This window comes from Marmota monax, unplaced genomic scaffold, assembly GCF_021218885.2.
Source record: "Marmota monax isolate L192 unplaced genomic scaffold, Marmota_monax_Labrador192_F-V1.1 WCK01_AAM20220418_F8-fsc00068, whole genome shotgun sequence".
NCBI lineage: Eukaryota > Metazoa > Chordata > Mammalia > Rodentia > Sciuridae > Marmota > Marmota monax.
The window spans coordinates 1,903,842-1,926,638 of NW_026692352.1; the positions used below are offsets into that span (position 1 = coordinate 1,903,842).

General features: G+C 39.1%; 2 protein-coding genes across 3 annotated transcripts; one reads left to right on the top strand and one right to left on the bottom strand.

Moving 5' to 3' along the window:
* The first annotated feature begins 482 nt into the window (after positions 1 to 482).
* On the top strand, positions 483 to 13,445 carry Trim68 (tripartite motif containing 68). Of its 2 annotated transcripts, XM_046441792.2 has the most exons (7): positions 483 to 602; positions 3,352 to 3,834; positions 5,511 to 5,606; positions 6,704 to 6,964; positions 7,417 to 7,439; positions 7,984 to 8,084; positions 8,267 to 13,445. In XM_046441792.2, the coding sequence occupies exons 2-7, from the start codon at positions 3,409 to 3,411 to the stop codon at positions 8,815 to 8,817; spliced, it is 1,458 nt and encodes a 485-aa protein (XP_046297748.1). In that variant the 5' UTR covers positions 483 to 602; positions 3,352 to 3,408; the 3' UTR covers positions 8,818 to 13,445. The 2 variants fall into 2 exon arrangements, with proteins under 2 accessions (XP_046297748.1, XP_046297749.1); XM_046441793.2 differs by lacking the exons at positions 483 to 602; positions 3,352 to 3,834 and adding an exon at positions 3,843 to 3,975.
* Positions 13,446 to 20,546: 7,101 nt separating this feature from the next.
* On the bottom strand, positions 20,547 to 21,532 carry LOC124091156 (olfactory receptor 52I2-like). The gene has a single exon (XM_046442126.1). The coding sequence runs from the start codon at positions 21,516 to 21,518 to the stop codon at positions 20,547 to 20,549; it is 972 nt and encodes a 323-aa protein (XP_046298082.1). The 5' UTR covers positions 21,519 to 21,532.
* Between the last annotated feature and the right edge of the window lie 1,265 nt (positions 21,533 to 22,797).

Sequence of the window (22,797 nt, forward strand, 5' to 3'; positions counted from 1 at the left end):
GGAAAACGGGAGGGTTTTTAAATAAAGAACCCAGCATGTGACTCAGGAGCTATGAGAGGTTGCAGATCTTGCAGGGAACTTCAGAGTCCACTAAATATGTGTACCCAGCCCTGTGCTAGATTGAGTCACAAAACCAGATCTGCCTGATCTCATAGGCTGCTCAGTTTAACATGAAAAACAGGCAAATGAACTGGGCGTCTCTTAATGCAGAACCTGGACCTTCGTTGGATGATCTCAATCCTATGATGAGTCCTGGAAGACTTTTTTTTTTTTTTTTTTTTTTTTTTTTAGTAAACCTTGTAAGTGGCTCTGAGTGAGGAATGTGGCCGGGAAAACTGTGGAGATAGACACGCCTAGAGGCGGCCACAACTCCGGTTCCCAGCTCCAATAGGCTAGGATTCTCAGATTCCTGTCTGTGATTGGTTGCTCCTGAGGAAGCGTCACCAGCCGGGCGGAGCCGGCGCCTGGACCCTCCCTGCTCTCATTGGCACTGGCTTTCAGGGTCGGGCCCACTGCGCTGTGGAGTGCCACCCGGGAGCTGTGGATCGCCTAGGCTTGGTCGCGGGGTTCAAGTCCCTGAACCTAGGGCGCTGGACGGGCGGGTAAGTACTGAGTCTAAGTCCTGCACTGGTTCGGGACGGGTCCCTTCTCACGCAACGGACACTGGGCAGCCGGACCTGGACATTTCCACTTTCGATTTATCCTGCGAAACGCTCATCCAGGTGAAGGAGGGAGGTGGGTAGACAACCGTGCCCCTTTTGAAGTCAGGAATCCTGCAAGCTCACCTTAGTCAGCCCCCAACAGCCAGCTGCCCTCGGGACCTGCCCAGCGCCCTAAAGCCAGAAGATTACTGTACCCCACTGCTCCTCAACCCCGAGGTTCCCGCCTTCCCCTCTCCCTTCTCCCACTGGCCTTCTGCCTCAAAAATCTTTGCCAGTCTCTGTCCCCTCCCCTCAAATGTCTTCTCAGACCTGTGTCCTACTCTGCCAGAGGCACAATTGAGACAACTAAACGTTTAATTATTTAATTTGTCGAAGTATTTTATGTACAATAAAAAAATAAAACATCTTCTACCGAAGAGCAATAATTTTCCATCCCTAAATCTTTGCAGAGGTCACCACTATTAATGTTTCCACGTTATGTCTTTTTATGACTTTAAGTCAAAATAATATGCTTTCCACTCATCTCATTTCTTGATTTATTTTGATATTTATTTGCCTCAATTTCCTACTGTCACTGTCTTCTCAATTTTCAGTTGCTATTTCAGTTTTTCTGTTAACCTTTCTAGCTCTAAATAGTAGATGTCAACCTCTTTTTCATGTTCTGTCAGCTTCAGGCAGTGCCATTTAGTGCCGCCCCCTCCACTGGCTTAGATGAGGATTTAATATTTGCTCTACTTCTAACCTACTATCAGCTGAACTTCAACAGTTACATTTAATTCTCATGCATTCAACAATATTAAGCACTGTTCTTGGCACTGGAAAAATAGTAGTGAACAAAACAGACAATATCCCTATTCACATAAAACCTTTAGTGTACAAAGTAAGACAGTCAATAAATATTTGACAATGATGTTAAGAGTAGGATCATGGAGACATCATTCCAGCTAGGAGAACAGCATGAACCCAAATCACTAATAATGAACGGACATGGAATCTGCAGGACAGTATGGAAGTTTATCCATTTGCTGTCCTGCCACTGGTGCTGTTTCAAGATTGAGGGAAGAGCATTTTCCACAGGATCCCTTTGATACAGCTTGTTTTGAGCTGGAACTGAGAAGCTCTTGAGTTGGTTAGTAGTTTAGCAAAACTGGATTCCATAGTTTGGTACTGATAGTGGATGAAGAAAAAGCAGGAGGCAGGAAGATATGACCTGCTGATATCTTCTAACAGAGTCCTGCATGATTTACTAACCTGCTTCATCCAGGAAGCCCTCCTGGATGAGCCTGAACCACAGTGATTTCTCTCTTTTGTCTTGAATTTGTATTATACCTTGTAATCAGAGAGGTTAGGTAATTTGCCTAAAATAGAATAGTGGAACCCTGGGTCAACCATCTGTAAAATGAGAACAATAATGATTTCTATCTAGAGTTGTGAAATAAACAGTTAATCTGTGTAAAGTGCACAGAACAGTACCTGGAACATAGTGTAAGTGTTCAAGGAGTACTTGCTATTATTATTAATTTATGCTCTCAATTACCTATAATTATAAAAGCATTTTTCATTTAGAAACTATTTTTTTCCAGATGTGGTGGCACACTCCTGTAATCCCAGCAGCTCAGGAGGCTGAGGCTGGAGGATCACAGGTTCAAAGCCAGCCTTATTAGCAAAGGTGTAAACAACCTAGTGAGACCGTGTCTCAAAATAAAAGGGGCTGGAAATTTGCCTCAAAAAAAAAACTACTCTATGCTAAGCTGGTTTATTCAACAAATATTTATTGGGCAATATCTACATGGCAGGTACCATTTAGGTGCATAAACCAGCATGATCCTTCCTTTTACAGATTTTATCGCATAACACAAACTTGAGCCAAGAGCCTACCATTGACCATGCAAGTTCCATATCCATATGTGGCCCTGGCAAAAATCTCAGGGTTTTTTTTTTTTTTTTCCTGTAATGATGGCTTTATCAGTCTACTGTCATGTATAGCTAATTAAAACAAAGAGTTATAAAAAACAAAAGGTTGAGTCTTGGCGTGTTAGTGAATGAAAAGGTATGTTAGTGCAGGGATTCACAGGGCAGAAGGAAAGAACTGCTGTTTTTCTTATATATTTTTTAAATATTTATTTTTTAATTGTAGTTGGACACAATACCTTTATTTTATTTATTTTTATGTGGTGCTGAGGATCAAACCCAGGGCCTCTCACAGTGTGCAGCATAAGAAAACAAATTATGCATAAAAGCGATGGGCTTCCAACATAGGCCTTTTGCACCTTGAAGTATATAAATGTACACACAGACAGACCAGAGTGAGGCTGGAAGTATTTATGACCTTACTCTGACAACTGAAATACCACATGTTATGTGTTCTTACCCAACTTCAAGAGAAACTGCTGCTGTATAGAGCATGACTGCAGTGAGATGGTCTAATAGTACAAAACCCAGAGAAGAACCAAAGTTGATCAAATGAATGAAAACTGAGAACTCAAAAATTCCATCAGCTTAGACATCCCTACCTATCCCTAATGTGATATAAGTAATGTGGCCTAGTCAGAACTTCAGCTGAGAAGTTAAATAAAGTCAGTAAAGGATCCAAAGGAAAGAGATCTTTTTTGGTCACTTATCATTTTTATTGATCTCTCTGTTCTTCTTTTACCTTTTTCTCTTAATTGTTTTTCTTTTATTCTTGTAGGTTTCAGTATTTCTCCCTAGTTTTATTCATAGTCTGAGGAGGACATGAGAAGGAACCATGGATCTCGTAGCCTTGGTGGAAGCCATTATGGAAGAAGTGGCCTGTCCCATCTGCATGAGCTTTCTGAAAGAGCCTGTGAGCATTGACTGTGGCCACACCTTCTGCCATAGCTGTCTCTTTGGACTCTGGCAAGTCCCAGCAGAATCTGAGAACTGGGGTTACACCTGTCCCCTTTGTCGAGCTCCTGTCCAGCTAAGAAACCTGCGTCCTAATTGGCAGCTGGCCAGTGTTGCAGAAAAAGTTCGTTTGTTACAGCTTTGTCCAGGAATGGAGCTGAAAGGCGATGTGTGTGAGCGCCACAGGAAAGAGATAAAAATGTTCTGCAAAGAGGATGGACTGATGATGTGTGAGGCCTGCAGCCAGTCCCCAGAGCATGAAGCCCACAGTGTCCTGCCCATGGAGGATGTTGCCTGGGAGTACAAGGTGGGAGATAGAGCCTGGCCATTCCATATCACAGATCTGACTGGCCCCTCATTTGGCCATCTCCACAACGAGGGCCAGCCCAAGAGACTGAGAGCCAATTCCTTTGGCTCCTGACATCCACCCACAGTTCCCTATAATCTGGTACATTGAACTTTCCTTGTATTCATGAACTTCTTTGATTTTCTTCCCTCCCACTTCTTCCACTTCCTACCCCAAGCCCAACATGGCTTAATGTCCAAACAAGTATATTTTCAATACTGATAGTTTGAAGGATACCTTTAACTTCAGTTCTGTGTGGCTTGGGTGAGTTTAGATAGGAGGCTGTTATTTAGTAGTCACAGCTACAGTTATCAGAATCTGTAAACTTCTAGCAGTGCCACAAGAAATCACTTGAAATTGAGTGAATCACTTTAACTCCTTCATTTTATAGACAAAAATGAAGCTTAGAAATTTAGGATCTTAATAGTTGATTTTAGCTGAAAAGAACCATGGTAAGACACTTAGAATGGATTTGCCAGTGCCAGTTTTGGTTTAAGCACTTAATATGTGTTAATGCTCACAGCATCTGTTTTCAGATCCTTTCTGACTTGAAGTTAGTTAAAGGAAGATCAAAGGCTAGTCTTAGGTTTTTTGCTCTTTGGCCAGGATTCTTTCTCATTTCCCAGCTCCTATTGTTTACTTATGTATGGGGCTGGAGTCACCTCTGTCACATCTGCTCCTTTTTTGTAGGCACCCTTGTCAGCTTCCAGCCTTCAGGCTGCTCCTTGCTCTTCTCTCAGGCCTATGCTGAGGATTCTTTATCAGAACCATTTATTTTTTTCTATCTGGGAAGAATTTCTAAAACATCAGAAGTATATACTTTCTTTTCCTTTTTCTTTCTTTTTGAGAATATTAGCATAGGGATGAGGTATAACATTATAACATAGGAATTAAGAGCTGAGCTAAATCCCAGCCCAGCCATTTATTAGCTGGATGACTTTGAATTAACCTCAGTTTTCTTATTTATAAAATGGGGATAATGCCAAAGTATTAGTGCATGTTTGGTGCTTAAGCCATATGTGGCATTTGGTAAATCTTTAACAAAATCATCAGAATTTAAACTCATATTAAAATACTTAATTCTTTCCAGTAGAAATCCCTTGTATTACTATTCTAAGAAAGTGCTTCTTGCCCTTTATGTGCATACGAATCACTCAGAGATCTTGCTGAAGTTCAGATTCCCATTTGAAAGGTATGTGATGCAGCACAAGAGTCTGCATTTCTAACAACCATCCAAGGAATGCTGGTATTGTTGACCCTGGACCACACTTTGAGTAGCAGGGTTCTGGGATACCATAGAATAACAAGACAGATAAGAATAAAATTAGGCATGAACAGGAAAATCCAGTATTTTTTTTCTAGAAAGGTTATAATGGGCCTTTTCTTCTACTTTACAGACACTTAGGCATTGTGGGAATTGAAGTGATTTTTAGCTCAGAGAGCTACACTGCATGTCATCTGGCCAAGTCCACTCCTTCTATGGCATTCCTTTTTCTCCCAGCATCTATTCAGATTCTTGTTGTCTGAGGTTCACTGGTTTTCCCATTACCTTCCAGTGTTAAAAAGCTTTTTTTTTTTTTTTTTTTTTTAAATCAGTGTGAGGTGGCTTTAACAGTTTCTTTATTTATCTCTTACAGTGGAAGCTCCACGAGGCTCTGGAACGTCTGAGGAAAGAACAAGAGGAGGCCTGGATGCTGGCAGTTAGTGAGAAGAAACGAACTGCCCATTGGAAGGTAGGTTGCTGTCATCCCCATGTTGTTCTGGAGCTGGCTGTGGTAGCTTCTCATCTTTGTGTAGCAGAATGTGGGGCTTGAAGTCAGAGAGCCTGGAGTCCCAATACCAGCTTTCTGTTTACCTCAGGCCATAGGCTTTTCCATCCATTGCTTGATTATGATTAGGGATACCTCTGATCTCATGCCCTCATATATTAGAAAGGAAAAGTATGTGCCTTATATACATGATAGCTCATGGTAGTGTGGCTTGTCTAATGCTAGTAAATCATAGTTTCCATTTCACTTTCCCAGTTAAAGAATAGTTGCTATGAGTTCAATTATTAAAATATCAGAAAATAATCTCTGTCATACACTTGAAGCTGATAAATATGAAACTGTCAGAAAGGTTGATCAAGAAAGTGATCTAAAGTAGTACATTGAACAGGTATAACACCAGCAAGAGGAAACACCATCTATCCGTATAATTCATTTACACTGCTTTAGCAAGTATATCTGGTTATTATTCTGAAAATGGAAAATATTCTAGCTCTTATGGTACTAGTATTGTATCATGGATCCTACTGGGGTCAATAATAGTGGTACAGGTTGAATACCCCTTATCTAAAAAATCTGAAATCCAAAGTGTACTAATATCTAAAATTTTTTGAACACCAACATGATGGATTGTATTCAAAACATAAGAACATTAAAAATTATTATATAAAATTACCTTCATGCTATGTGTATAAGGTATATATGAGACATAAATGAATGTTTTTGTTTAAATTTGGATCCAATTCCCAAAATATCACTTTACATATAAGAAAATACTCCAAAATTCAAAAAGATCCCAAATCTAAAACACCTTTGTACCAGGTACCAGGTATTTCAGATAAAGGATATTCAACATATAAAAGAGACCCAGAAGAATGCCCTGAAGCTGTGGAAGAATAAAGGTAGGAACAGTTAGTATCCTTTATCTTTGTCTCTACAGTGCCTAGTACATGGTTGTACCAAACATTCCACAGTATATGCATACACGCCTGTCAGTGTCCCCAATTCAGAGTGACCCTTATACCCAAAAAATAGCAGTGCTGATTCCAATCTTGGCTCCATAGATACAGGTGGAAATCCGAAAGCGAAGTATCATGTGGGAGTTTGAGAAGTATCGTCAATTACTAAATAATCAACAGCCACCAGGTCGGCAGCTAGAGGTGGAGGAAGCTGCAGCTCTGGCCAGTCTAGAACAGGAGAAAGAAGAGACTGTGCATAAGCTGGAATTGAGTCACAAGGAGCTCAGCCAGCAGAGCCAGGTCTTATGGAAGATGGTTGCAGAGTTGGAAGAGAGGTATCAGAGACCTGTCCGTTGGATGCTGCAGGTGAGTACCACCTTTTCTTGGGAGGCCTAAGTGAGAGCAGAAGATAGACTGAGATTCCAGGAGAGAGGATTAGCTGATCTTCCATGCAGCCTGTCAGCACTCTGCCTGCCAGTTAGGGACCCTGTGTGTCCCTAACTAATACATGCTGTTCTCCTTTCCCTGATTAGGTGGTAGTTCCATAGACCAGCTCATTCTCCAAACCAGGAATAGGTCAGCAGGTACTCAGGCAGCTTGGCATCATTCCAGTTCCTGCCCTCCACACTGGGAATCTTGGATGGAGCCTAATGTTGGCCAATGCAGCCAACTCTGCTCTGCTGCCCTCTCACAGGTTCTCCTGCTATAGCACTGCTCAGCTTTTCTCCATTTCACTCTGAGAAACCCCTTCCAGAGTTCAGTGTTTTGTCTGTTCCCTCCAAAGCACTCATGTGCTGCATTTTTTTTTCTCCTTCTAGGGTATTCAGGAAGTCTTAAACAGGTATGTTCCCATCCTTGGAGCCTCTAGGCAGCCTTGTAGGGGATAGAGAAGCCAGACCCACAAATGGGAAAAGAAAATGATGCAACAGAAAGTAGACAGTGATCCATAATCTCTTCCCTCTTCCCTTATATTGGCTAAAGAAAAATTGTTGATATTTCCTTTTTCTTCTTGGTACTTGATCGAATTTATTTCAGGTATTACCAATGAGAATTTTAGGTAAAGTTTATAAAATATGTGGTTTCAAATAAATCACCCAAGGGCAGGGAAAGACTGCATAGAGGTTCCAGCCTTTCTCCTTTGCAGGACACTTTTTCCTCTTCTGGTACCAAATACATACCTAAACTTTTCCACAGCATGGAGATCTGAGAGTTCTCATTTCTATGTCATAGTTTGAGAGTCAGCCAAATCATCATCACATCTCTGCTTTGCTAAGGAGGGGCACCTTGCTGACTGTCCCTGGCCATGCCATTCTTCCATATTCTAAGGAAAGGCTCATATGGCAGAGCCAGAATTCTTGGCCCCAACATTAGCCCTCCTCTACCAGGAGCAAGTCTTGGAGCCTGCAGCAGCCAGAACCAGTCTCCCTGGAACTGAAGACAGATTGCCGTGTCCTGGGGCTGAGAGAAATCCTGAAGACATATGCAGGTAATGGGTGCTGGGATGATTGCGATAGCAGTTTGAGGGATCCCTCCCTCCTACAGAAGTGAAATAACTCATTGCCCTCTAGATGCCCATCAGTGAGAAATCTGTGGCTGGATTTATCAGAGAAATCTCCCTGGTGGCCCTTGCTCTATATTAGTGTTACCAACCAGGATCTTTTTCCCTAGCTGATGTGCGCCTGGATCCAGATACTGCTTATTCCCGACTGATCGTGTCAGAGGACAGAAAATGTGTGCACTATGGAGACATTCAACAGAAACTCCCTGACAATCCTGAAAGATTTTACCGCTATAATATTGTCCTTGGCAGCCAGTGCATCTCCTCAGGCCGGCACTACTGGGAGGTAGAGGTGGGAGACAGGTCTGAATGGGGTCTTGGAGTGTGTACAGAAAATGTAGACCGGAAGGAGGTAGTCTATTTATCCCCCCAGTATGGATTCTGGGTGATAAGGCTAAGGAAGGGAACTGAGTACCGGGCAGGCACTGATAAATACCTGCTTCTGTCCTTGCCAGTTCCTCCTCGCCGCGTGGGGGTCTTCCTAGATTATGAGGCCCATGATATCTCCTTCTATAATGTGACCGACAATGGCTCCCACATTTTCACTTTCCCCCCTCATGCCTTCCCTGGACGCCTCCTGCCCTATTTTAGTCCTTGCTACAGCATTGGTGCAAACAACACTGCTCCTCTGACCATCTGCTCCCTGGATGGTGAGGACTAATAGAGCCACTGTCTACCCTAGAGCCCTTGGAATTTGGCCTGGCCCACAGGGGTGTTGGAGGATCCTGCCACTGAGAAGTGTCCCCTTGAACCAAGCCTAGAATCCAAGGACTCCTCTGCCCAGCCCTGTGGTCTCTTGGTACTGGGCCAAAGTTGATCACTAAACCACTCATGTGAAAGAGTGGAGTGTCAGTCATATGATCACTGTGATCCATGAGGGAAAAGTAGCATGGCCAATGGTGAGGCTCAGCAGTGCTCAGATACTTTGTTGGTGTAAGGATCAGGACTTTGTCAATTCTATAGCTCACAACCCTCTTGCCTGGTCTCTGTCAAATGCCATAGTTAAGTCAGTGAGCATGACAAAGTGGTTCCAATCTCAGGAAACCTTTTAAACAGGGTTTACCATTGAGCCTAAAGAATAATGTCCCATTGCCGTCCCCCTCCTGAGCATGAGCTGAGCAAATCATTGTCCCTCAGATTCTTAGCCCTGCCTTTTTCTCTAAATGGCAGTATCAGAAAACCTATGAGCCTTAGTGTTTTATTTTCACTTTGTGGATGAGAAAACTGAAATGGCCTTGAAGCAAGTTATTTCTTACGAAGCTATAAATAATTTATTTAAAATATTTTTTTAGTTGTAGATGGAAACACAATATTTTTATTTATTTTTATGTGGTGTTGAGGATTGAACCCAGTGCCTCACACATGAGAAGCAAGCACTTTACCACTGAGCTACAGCCCCAGCCCTACAAATAATTTTTAAATCACTTTAAAAATTATAAAGTTATTTTTCACATACAAATGAAACAAGTGACAAACTCACTTCTAAGGTCACTTGTCATCATATCATTCACTACATTTGGGTCTGAAAATTCTCACATATTTGAGAAGTATTAAGTGTCCTCATTGGAAAATGGGCATAATTTGGCTCAAAACAACTTATTTGCCTACTCCATAGGGTAGCTGTAAAGATCCCAGATCCCAGTCATGCCATTGTTCCTTTCTCAGGGATAAAGGAAGGCAAACTATGGATTTGGCATGTGATGACCTTCTCACCTGCCTATGGTGCAGTCAGCATCTACATAGCAGTGCCTTTGTTTCTGAGGACTTCTTGTGACACTCTGTAGCCATTTAGAGAGAAAGGTACCATGTCTGTGTTTGTCTTTGGAATAGAGTAGGGTCTGCGACCTCAGTTTACAAAATAAAGATAATGAAAAGAAAAAGGAAACAAAACAAGAAAACAGGAAGGAAACCTCATCTACCAGCGAGTTAGGCTAAAATTTGGATCTTTCGATGTCATCAAGGGAATCTTCATTCTTCTTTTTACTTCCATTGTATTCTTTCTTTTCTCTGAATCTATAGGGGAGGGAAATGTGCAGAGAAAGAACAGGACTAGACACAAAAAGTGAGTTTGAGATCAGATATTATAATGAAAGGGAATTAAGACCACATATTGGTCTTAGACCTTAGAGAGATTATTGTTAGCCTTAAAGAGAAAGGTTGACTTTAGCGGGAAAGGTTGTACAAAAATAGTTCACTACAAGTCATAAGATTATGATGTGGAAGTAACTATGGCTAGAAACAAATTTCAAGGCAAGCCAAGTATTTGAGAATTATTGGCCCTACTGTGAGTGCTACAATGTTTACAAAATTGCATGTTGTCTCTGTGAGGCAATATAACACAACCTCTGGCACAGTTTATCCTTGCATAAAAACCCTTATCTATAGGGTTAATTTAGGATTGGAGAGTAAAATTGATATTACATTTGGTGTACACAGACACATAGCTGCTTCCAGTTGGTCATAATAAGGAATAATAAAAATCACCGTTCTGTGTTAATTGTATTGGTTGTTTACATATGAAGAAGGTCAAACAGGCCACAGTAAAGAAATAAACTAATTCTACCACCATGTGTCCAAGTTGCTTCTCAGGAATTAGGGGAAAAAAGGGGTGAGGGGTGGATATTAATATCAGGAAATGATCTGGTAAGTCAAAGACCTGATCCTGACAAAAGGTTGAGCCGAGTTACATTAGAAGGATCATGTGTGTTTGTGTGGGGACTCCCTGGGAAATAGAATTGAGAAATAGGTTCTTAGAAAGTGCTTCCAGTTATATCCAAGGACACTTAGCAAAAGAAGATGGGGGCAAATCAACGTTGCTTAGAAGGTTCCTAGAAATAAAAAGGACGATTAGCTGATAAATTTATTCAAACCCAGAGTAAATTAAGGAATGAAATGACCTCAAGTGTAATTTACTATCTGGGGTTTGTTGGTTGTTTGCTACAATTTAACATTGATTTGTATGCATTGGCTATTTGTTAAATGAATTAAATAACATTGTTATCTCACATTGTCTAATTTTTAAGACCAGACAAAAAGATAAATTTTTTCATGCATGAAAACCCTTCTTTATAGGGTATTTGCTTATACTTCCTTTTTAAGTATTCCATAAAGATGAGAACCTTATTTGTTTGGTTTAGCATTACAAATCAGTCTAGTACTGTGTGTGTATGTGTGTACACATGTGTGCGCATGCACCTGTGTTTACACATGTGCGTGTTAAATATTTAAATATCTAAGTGAGGTAATTTTTATTCAAGTGCCTAAAATTTAATAAAAATAAGTTCTTCCTGCCTCAAAGAGGTAATAAAAGCTAGATAGTACTCCAAGGAACAGTAAAACTAGATGATAATGATACTTCTGTTCAATACTAATTTGATGGATAATTTCTTTCATTGTAATTCTCAAAAGTGACTTCAACTGGAAAGAGACAAGTAGTTGTAATGTGGGTAAAGTGCCTGCACTGCTCCCTGTTATGCCTAGGTTGACACTTCCAGCTCAGTGTGATCAATCCCTATAATACATGGACTGCTTTTCCCAGCCTTGTTTTACTAATAGACAGGGATGCCATACCTGAGCTTTGAGGAGACACTTGTTAAAATGTAAAAATGTTTGAGTCCTACAAAAGGAGGAGACACCAGGGCAAATTCTTGGGTTTCAAACTCTCCACAGGAAATGCAGTCTACCTTTTTTCAAATAAGATTGATGATCTCTTAAAATCCAAACAGTGTTTACTATGGGTCCCAGACACTAGTTAAATGGGGACACATCACTTCATGCAATGGGACAAGGCAGTGTCTGCATCTATTGTAAGAAGCACAGGATATTCTTGTTTGGAGGTAGCCAGGGCAAGAAACCAGTACACTTTGAGAAGTACATAGCTCAGAAAATATTTGAGTAGCCACATGGGTCACCATAATTTCAGAGAATGCCAACCCGAATGAAACACAAAGCTGTTAGGGCAACCTTCCAGATGGAAATGCTGGGTAGAAATTTCTGTTTTACTTGCAAGTGGGACTGGAACTTTGTTGCTTTACATCATATCATTTAATCCATCACATATTCTTTGATCTAATAAATATATTCAATTCTTCAGGTTGCTTATGCAGAGAGAATAGTATGACTTTCAAAATGAAAATCTTAACTATGGAATAAATTTATAATCTTGTTTCATTCTTGTTTATGGGTTGCAAGAAAAGAGTTTCTTTTCATTGCTCTTTGGTACATTATTATAAGATTTTTAAGAGGCTGGCTTCTATTCTGTTGGTATTAATAAATAGAAAACATCCTTGGTAGGTAAACAAGTCAAATGTTAGTAAATGGATGCTAAGTTATTAAGCAGCAGATCTATTTGAATAGAGTGAACATATTAGTACCAGTTTATGGTACTACAGTTGTAATATGACCTAGAACTGCCTCTTAAAATTGTGGAAATATAAATGTTTTGGGTGCATTTTTAAGTACATGTATTGTGTCAAATGTTGTGTTATGTGCTCTCTATTCACAATTTCACTGAACTTTAAGTACCATCTATAAGTTATCTTTGTTTCCACCATCACTAGAAAAAAAAGTTAAGATTGATGACAGAACCACTTGCTTTCAACACAGTTTCTTCTTGCACTTTGAATTTTAATGTTACCAGAAATTATTTTTATTAATATTTTCAAATGCACTACAATTGAATATATGTGTCTTTTGCATGTGAGGTCTTTTACCCCTAAAATATATAGATTACTCAGTTTAACATATTCTTAAAGAGCAAATTAAAAATAGAAATACATGTGGATCCAGGGACCCAGAAAAAGAAAAGTTCCATTTCTTTATATTCTTATATGCTAACCTTTTTATCTAAGTGCATACACCTGAGTGGTGCCATGAGAAGTACCTCTGTTATATTTGATTTCCACCTAGGTGTTTTGAGATTGAGCTACAGAGAGGAGGACTAGTAAGCAAAAATAACAATGTCCAAAGTCAAACTCACATAGACTTGCTCCTGTTGCTTAAAAACAAAAAGATTACCATTGGCACCCTAACTTCAACTAGTTTAACAATAGGGGATAAGTTAAAAACATGTAAGAGTATTTTACAAAACTTGATGATGGAGTGTACCTTGGTATCCAGGGTGAACTGGAATCGGAGAACCGGAGAAACATTCTTATCATCCTAACTACATAAATATCTTACTTGCTATGGTCTGGGTTTCTCTTTTCAATTACATTTGTTGGAAAATGGCCACTGTGATTATTCTCAAGTTTGTATCTCCTCAAATAAACTGGAATCCATTTGTCTGGAGCTTGATTTTTGTCTAGGTGTGAGCATATGACACAACTTGAGTGGACCCAACCACAGGTTCCAAGAAGAGAGTCATATAGAAAAAAATTCTCCCATATAATCACATGAGGAGAGAGACAGTTCTGAGAAAATCAGGCAGGTGAATTTACAGTGGTTGGGCAGAGGGATATATACACAAAATTTTTCAATATACAGAACCATATGTTATAAATGTTCTTGTGTATATTTTCACATGTATATTTATATAAATATTCATATTTATGGATATGTATATTCTAACCCTACCCTCTAACTAGGTCCAAATTCTAACAGAGTAGTCATTAGATGACTTTTATTAAATATCATACATGTTTATATGAATATTCACTTACATTGACATTTACATTTACATTTCTACCTATAAATGAGGTATATGTTCACATACAGTCATTTGCATGTTTATACCCTATGAGTAGGCCAAAAACTGTAACTATGCATGTATCATGAAATTCATCCATATATAAGACAAATACTTACACGTGTTTTTGTATAGATTTTCACATTTTTCAAACAAAAATGCATGTATGTGGATATGTTTGTTCTCAAGTTTTTATCTCCTCAAATAAACTATCTCCTAACCTTAATGAGTTCAAAACTTAGTACTTAAGCCTGACACAACCCTCACCATGGAATAATTTTTATATAAAAACATATTTCAATACAGATTTATACATGCATTGACATAAGTATTTATATACTCACACATAATTTACCTATATGTTCATAAACATTCATCTGCATAAGCATGCCCTATAATTTATCCAAAGAGTAGCTATGCATCTTATACTAAATTTTTTCATATTCAGTACCACACATTTTAGATGGGGCTGTGGCTCAGCAGTAAAGCTCTCCTCTCACATGTGTGAGGTCCTGGATTCCATCCTCAGCACCACATAAATAAAATTATAAAAAAAAAGTATTGTGTCCACCTACAACTAATAAAATATTTTTTAAAAGAACCACACATTTTAAATGTTTTTGTCTGTATTTTCACAGGTATATTCATAAAAATATTCATATTTATGCATATATATGTTTACACCCTAAACTTAAACCTACCACTACCCTCACCCTTTAACAAGGTCCAAACCCAAACACACAGTAGCCCTGAGATGACTTCTAATAAAAATCATGTTTATATGAATATTTATACTTACATTGACATCTACATTTACATTTTCATGAGTAAAATGGCATACATGTTCATATACAGTTATTTGCATATTCACACCCTTTGAATAGAACAAACAGTACCTATACACTTATCACAAAATTTATCTGTATGTAAAAACAAATACATGTTTTTGTATAGATTTTCACACAAAAATTTGTATTTCCAACCCCAAACCTAATGCTACCCCTAAACTTAGTGCTTAAGCCTGATACAACCCCTAAAATGGAAGCCTTTTTATATAAAAATGTACATTTTCAATGCATATTTATATGCACTGAAATATTGATGTATTCACCTATAGTTTACCTATATGTTCACATACATTCAATAGCACATTCATGACTTATATTTTATACAAATAGTAAGTATGCATCTTACCCCAAGTTTTTCCATATACAAAACCATATAAATATCCATACCCTTGCCCTAATCCTACCACTACATTCTAACTAGGTCTTAATCCTAACACTATAATCACCATGAGACAATTTTTAATAAATATCATGTATGTTTATACAAATATTCATACTTATATTGACATCTACATTTACATTTTCATGTATAAAATGGCATTTATGTTTATGCACAGTCATTTGGATATTTGTCCCTACTAGTAAACCAAACCTTAATTATACACATATCACAAAATTCTTTCATATAGAGATTTTCACACAGATATTTATATAAGTGAACATGTATGTTCTAACCCTAACCTTAACCTTAATACTACCCTAAAGTTAGTGCTTAATCCTAACACAACCCCTACCATAGAAGTCATTTCAATAGATAGATTTCAATGGATATTTACATGCATTGACATAAGTATTTACATATTCACATATAATTTCTATATTTGTTATATACATTCACATGTATATGCATGCAAAATATTTTACCCAAATGGTAGCTGTGCATCTTACCCTAAATTTTGCCATATACAGAATCACACATGATATAAATTTCTGTGTATACTTTCACATGTATATTCATATGACTGTATATATTTATGGATATAACTATCCATACCTTTGCCCTTACTCTAACTCTACCCTCTAACTATGTCCTAGTAACCCATCATGAGACAATTTTTATGAAAAAATCTTATATATTTATATAATATACATACTTATGTTGACATCTACATTTACATTTCCATGATTTATGACATATATGTTCATATACAATCATTTGCATATTCAAATTCTGTGAATATACCAACTGTAACTATACATGGATCACAAAATTCATCTGTGTATTAAATACTTATACATGTTTTTGTATATATGTTTGCATACATTTTCACACAAAATTTCATGAATGCAGATATGATTGTTCTAACCATCCTAACCCTACTGAGAGCTCTAAACTTAGACCAAAGCTTGACCCAATGCCTACCATGAAAGCCTTTTTATACAAAAATGTATATATTTCAATGCATATTCATACATGCATTGACATAAATATATATTTTCATATAATTTACATATATATTCATATACATTCCTTGGAATATGCATGCCATAAATTTTATCCAAATGGTAGATATGGATTGTTTTAGTCAGCTTTTTCACTGCTGTGACTAAAGGATCTGACCAGAACAATTGTAGAGGAGGAAAAGTTGAGGGCTCATGGTTTCAGAGGCCTTAGTCCATAGAAGGCGAGTTCCATTCCCCTGGGCTCAAGGTGAAGCTGAAATCATGGCAGGAGAAGATGATGGAGGAAAGCAGCTCACATCATGGTGACCAGGAAACAGAGAGACTCCACTTGCTAGATACAAATATATACCCAAAGCCACACCCCAATTCCCACCTCCTCCAGCCATACCCTATCACTTCAGTTACCACTCAGTTAATCCCTATAAGGGGATTGAATCACTGATTGATTAATATCTTACAATCCAATCATTTCTCCCCTGAACCTTTCATATTGTCTCACACATGAGCTTTTGGGGAACATCTCACATCCAAACCATAACACAGATCTTACCCTAAATTTTTCCATATACAGAACCACATGTGATATAAGTATTTTCCTGCATATTTTCATATGTATATTTATATAAATATTTATACTTATGGATATATATTTTCTAACCCTAACACAACCCTCTAACTGGGTCATAATTCTAATGCTAATAGTCACCATGAGACAATTTTAATTAAAAATTATATATATCTATATGAATATCCATACATATACTGACATCTACACTTACATTTTATGTATAAAATGGCATATGTTCATTTGAATATTCATAACCTATGAGTGAATCAAATGGTTACTATACACATATCAAGAAGTTTATCCATACATAAAAACAAACACCTATACATGTTTTTGTATATATTTTCACATGTGTTTTTACATACAGACTTATATATATGGATATGTATATTCTAGCCCTTACCGTAGCCCTAGTGCTCACCCTAAACTTAATCTTTGGGGTTTGAGCGTGGATTGCTGTCATGTTTTTTAATTGCAGTGGCATGAGTATTTTGCTCACAAAACTGAAGGGTTTTTGCCACTAGATGGTATTAGAGGCTCTCCACTAGAGGAGAACTGTCTCGCAGACAGCCATTCATGAGTGATCTCCATCTGCAAAGCAATTCCTCCCATATGGGTCATGCTTTGAAATGTGTCCGTTTTGCTCTAACAGGCCAGCACAGGGCCTTGAGTTAGTCAGACCGGTAGACAGAGGCCTTTCATCCTCCATACTTACCTGTTGTGCACTTACCTGTGAGTTGCTGGTTATGATTGCACACATAAGCAAGAAGACAGTACAGGGCTCTGGTCTCCAGCAGATGACATGATCTGAGCTTGATCTGATAGGGCTATGATATCAACCCAGGTTGTCTTGTGTGCACTCCAGTGGGGAGATCATGGTGGTCTTTTTCTTTCTTCCAGGCTCAATTTCCAGAGCTTGGCAATTGGTTGGTGGCCGGTGTGACATTTCTTGTCGGTTTATAAACTGTCCACTCATGGTTAAGAGGGGCCCCGGAACATCCCATGCATTTGTTATGGGATCCTTTCATGAGACCATAGTTAGATGGGAAGACCCCGAGAAAGGGGCCCAATGCTTATGGGCTGTTATTTCAGTAGAAAATTTTGAAATAGAAAATTTAAAGCAAACAAGATTGTTTTCAAGGCATCATGAGGGGACTTGGTATAGTTTCTGGTGTGTTCTTTCTATAATGCCTTGAGTCTAAGGGCTATAGGGAATCCTAATTAAGTGATGTATATGCCAACATTGCAAATTTCTTGAAATGTCTTGTTAGTATAGGTTGGCCCTTTGTCAATTAATAGACATGGGAACATCCATAATTTTAAAATGTTTAAGCAGATGGGAGATGACCTTTTTTTGCATCTAGGTCAGCGAGACTTGGGGCCAGGGAGGCTGCCATTCTTAGGACAGTACTGTTCAATGTGCCCTGGCTGATTACAGCCCTAGCAAATGGGATCAGATCTTGGTTGGGAAGGCCCATCATTTTTGTGAATTGCTATTTCGTTAATGACAGCTGTTAGAGCCTGAATGGGCCCCGACAGGGGGCCACCTCTTTAGTGACAGAGATCCATTTAGAAAGTGATTCACTGCCCATAGGAGCTATTGCAACTCTGGTTTCAGTGGTTGCCCCTTCCTATGCCAATTGCTTGACTAATGAACCTTGAGTAGGGCCAGGTTGAATGAACTTCCTGAGTGCCTCGATTACTCTAGATAAGAAATCAGGAAACCATTCATGGGGGCCTTGGATCATATTTCTGAACAATTCCTCATATTTGGGGGGGGGTGATATTTTTAAGACTTCTTAAAGCAATGTCCTTGACTTCACAAGATGCCTAATACAGGGGCCCAAGACGTTGACATGGAGGGCCTTGACTAGGACAAACAAAAGATGTGTTTAGGGTCCAATGTCTTGTGCTTCGTGGGGGACTTCCTTGACTTGTTAGATCAAGGCAGTGTGCCCACTCAGTGTCTCCGGAGCAGAGTTCTCTTTAACAGAGAAAACCGAGGTTCTGAATTCAGGGAGGACCAGTCCCTTATGTGAATTCGCCAGGTTAACCAGGGGAAAGGAGGGGTCATAAGGTGACTCCAGTCCTTATGATGGTGTGTGCCTCAACTCGGGGTACCAATGTTATGACAGGGACAAGGAAAGGGGGTAAAGGAGGGGGCTCCTTGCTCACCTTCAAGGAACCATGAGCACACAGAACTCAAACAGGGTCTACTACCCAAAATCCTACCTGAAACCTTACCTGAAATCAACAGGGTGATCAGTCCAGAGGTGTGAGGGTGTGAGAGACCGTGTGGTGGCGCCAAATTGTGTGTGTTCCTACATCCCTGGTGTGGTCGATGGTCACTCGGCTATCTCAGTCGCAGGGGGGTAGAGACGCAGTGTCAAACCAACACACAGACACTGGGAGCTGGTGAGAGCTGGCAGGTGACAACCTCAGTCAACCTCCAGGCAAGCTCATTTATTTTTGGAATGCATACAGCTGTTATAAGGTTCAGGTAGGGCGTGTCTGCCAATCACACATAAGCACCTTAACATCTATAAGCCAATCATCTTATGCCTAATGTAACCACACTACAAGGAAGCACTAAATATTGCTGTCGTGATGGAAGGCAGTCTGGAAGGGTCTTCGTCCCTAAGGTAGGGGGGCTATGACCTGGGGGGTTACAGGCCCTGAAGCACTTGACTCCCGGTTTCCTGACCTGGGAGTCTGGTAGCTTGGCAACACTGACCACAAGTACTGAGGATGTGGATTCACAGACGGCTCTCTAGGGCAGAGCACTCTGTCCTGCAGGTGTTCCTGTCAGGCCTGTATGAGCATAGGTTTTCCTAGCAATCTGAGCTGTTCGTAGCTACTAGCCCGAAAGTTATTCCAACACATAACTATGTCAATGGATGCATAAAAATGCTTTAAAATTTATATATATATTTTTAAAGTGTTCCATGGTAAGAGTTATTCAGGCTTACAACTAATTTTAGGACTGGCATTACCATTTCAGTTAGAATATATATGCTCATATAGCCACAAACATGAATTTCTGGGTGAAAATGCATGGCAAAAAATAATCAAAAACATATACACATAGTGTTTTCATGTACAAATGAACTTCATGATTGGTGTATAATTATGCTTTGGCCTACTCATAGGGCATAAATATGGGCATATGAGTGTTTATGGACATGTTTGTCATTTTGTATGACAATATAAATGTAGATATTTATATAAGTATGAATAATCATAGAAACATATATGATATTTTTTAAAAATGGTCTCATGGCTACTGTTAGTGTTAGAATTTGAAACAAGTAAGAGTGTAGGTTTAAGATTAGGGTTAGAACATACATATCCATAAACATGAATATTTATATGAACATACATGTGAAAATATACACAAAAACATTTATAACATGTGTATCTATGTATGAAAATATGGGAACAAAATACATAGCTACCATTTAGATAAAATTTAGGGCATGAATACACAAATAAGTATGTGAACATATATGTAAACTTATGTGTGAATATATAAATATGTCAATGCAGATATAAATATGCATTGAAAATATACATTTTTTTATAAAGTGATTTCCATGGAAGGTAGATATTAGTGTTAGAAATATGGGTCATTAGCCAAGGAAAAAAATTCAAATCTATGTTCTCTGCCCATACTTACTTCTTGTTCAGAGATAAGTTGAGTAAAACCATTAGAGATGGTGAATCATCCCATTTATTTTCTTTTTACAAGTTGAAAAATTAGATCAGAATACTCTTCACAGCTTCTTGTTATAATTTCTGTAGTGCCAGGTATACAAGTCTTGCTCCGAAGATCCCTAAAACTAGGCAGTTCACAAAAATGCTCAAGGACAGAACAGCTCATGGGCTCATGAACTCTGACTGGAATGATGAAAAGGGCAGATAAGCAAACTCCATATTCTCTCCCTTAGTTGTTTAGTCCTCAGGCCATAGATGATGGGGTTCAAGGTGGGTGGAATGACCAAATAAAAGTCAGATAATAGCACCTGAGTGTGCAGAGGGACTGAGTCCTGTCCTAGCCAGGATATATAGACTGACACCATCCCAGATAGGTAGTACAAAGCCATGACCACCACATGGGAGCCACATGTGCTTAATGTCTTCCACTTAGCATTCTTTGAGGAGAGACCAAATACTGCCCTGAGAATCAGGATATAGGAGGCAGCAATTAAAACTACATCAGCGCCTACAACAATGGAGGAACCAATTAAACTATAGAGACAGCTGGGCATGGGGTCAGCACATGCTAACTTGGCCACAGCCATGTGCTCACAGTAGGAATGGGGAACCACATGGGATCCACAGAAAGGTAGATGACTAATCATCCAACTCAATGGGGTCATGAATATGACAGCCCTGATGGTGATGGTCACACTCATCCCCAGCATCACTCTGGGTGTGAGAATGCTCTTGTAGTGTAGGGGCTTGCAGATGGCTACACAGCGGTCAAAAGCCATAGCCAGCAGCAGCCCTGTCTCCACAGCTGTGGCTGCATGGACAAAGTACATCTGAGTGAAACAGGCCTGGAAGCTGATGGAGCTGTGTCCTGAGGAGAAGATGCTCACCATCTCGGGGACCACAGAAGAGGCCATGACAATGTCCACAGCAGCCAGAACACATAGGAAGCAAAATATGGGCTCTCGTAGAGTGGAATCCATGCAAATTACCACCATGATGATGCTGTTTCCTACCAGGGCTGTGGTGTACATGGCACTCAGTGAGACAGCCAGCCAAAGGTGTGAAGACTGCAAGCCTGGAATGCCCACAAGGTAGAAGGTGGCAGGGGTTTCCACTGTGTGGTTGTAGGGTGGCCCCAGCATCACAGGTTTGAATGCTTTTCTATTCATCTAAAAAGTGGTATAAGAAAGAATATAGTCATATCATATTTATTTCACTCTGTGGTATTGGTGAAGTATAATATAGAACAAACCTGCATACATCATAGTCAACAAAACATAAGCTATTTCATCTAAGATAAATTTATTGCATAATTGCTATTTTAAGATACATGTCTAGGTCTTTTCAGTCGTGATTCCAGGAGTTGAATTAAGTAAATACTGTTGTAATCAGGTGAATAATTATGGATTCTTACCAAAAAAAAAAAAAGTGTTACTGCTTTACTTAGACAGTTTTTAATTAATTTATTCATTTTAATTAGGTATATATAACAGCAGAATACATTTTGATTCATTGTACACCTCGGACAGTTTTGATAAGGAAAAAAGAAGCTACCCATCTGCACATCCAGAATCTGAGCTCCAACACTTGGTAATTTCAGTTCATTGCCGCTTTTGTTTATATCTCCTCATTCGAGTGTTGCCATGTTATATAATTTGGATGAACTGGTGGGATAAACCTAAAAGGTTCATCATGAACTCATTCTCTGTTCATCTACAGGCTAACTCTCAAGCTTGGGTTTTTTGTTTGCTTGATTGATTACTTTAAAAAAAAATGTCAGTTCTGTGAAAATGTGTCTTATATTTACTTACAACCCATCTCTAATAACAAATTCTTGGTAAGAGTAGTTGACACCTTTGCTGCCATAGTTTTTTCAAAATGAAATTAAAGATAAAATGGAAGTGGGCAATATGTGCATCTTTGATTCAAACTGAAGTGATGCTTCAATTGTTTTCCAGTTACTCTCAGATCATTCCACTCCCCAGAGAAATGGGTAAGTAGCTCAGTCCCAGAAGTAGACTTAATATCTCAAGTGTGGATCAGGACATCTTATGTCTCTTTGATCTATTATGGCAAACACTCATTGCCCTAATACTGCTCTAATACTTTCAAGGCCTCAGATCAGTGAGCCAGCACACCAATTGTGTTGACATTACATTAGTCAGATCTAATCCAAGAACTGTTTCCTCGGTTTCCAGGCAAGCTTCAATGATGGAGGCTTATTTTCTAAGACTCAGGACTAGCCTGAATTCAGCTATCATTTCCTGTACCTCCCTGTAATAAACGGTTTCCAGGTTGAGAAGTTGCCACATCCTTACCCTTGAATATTGACTGCCTCCACTCTCAATTTAGACATTTTCCCTGTGAGCCAGGCCCTAGAGAGACATTCACCTGACTCAGCATCCCAACCATATGGTATAC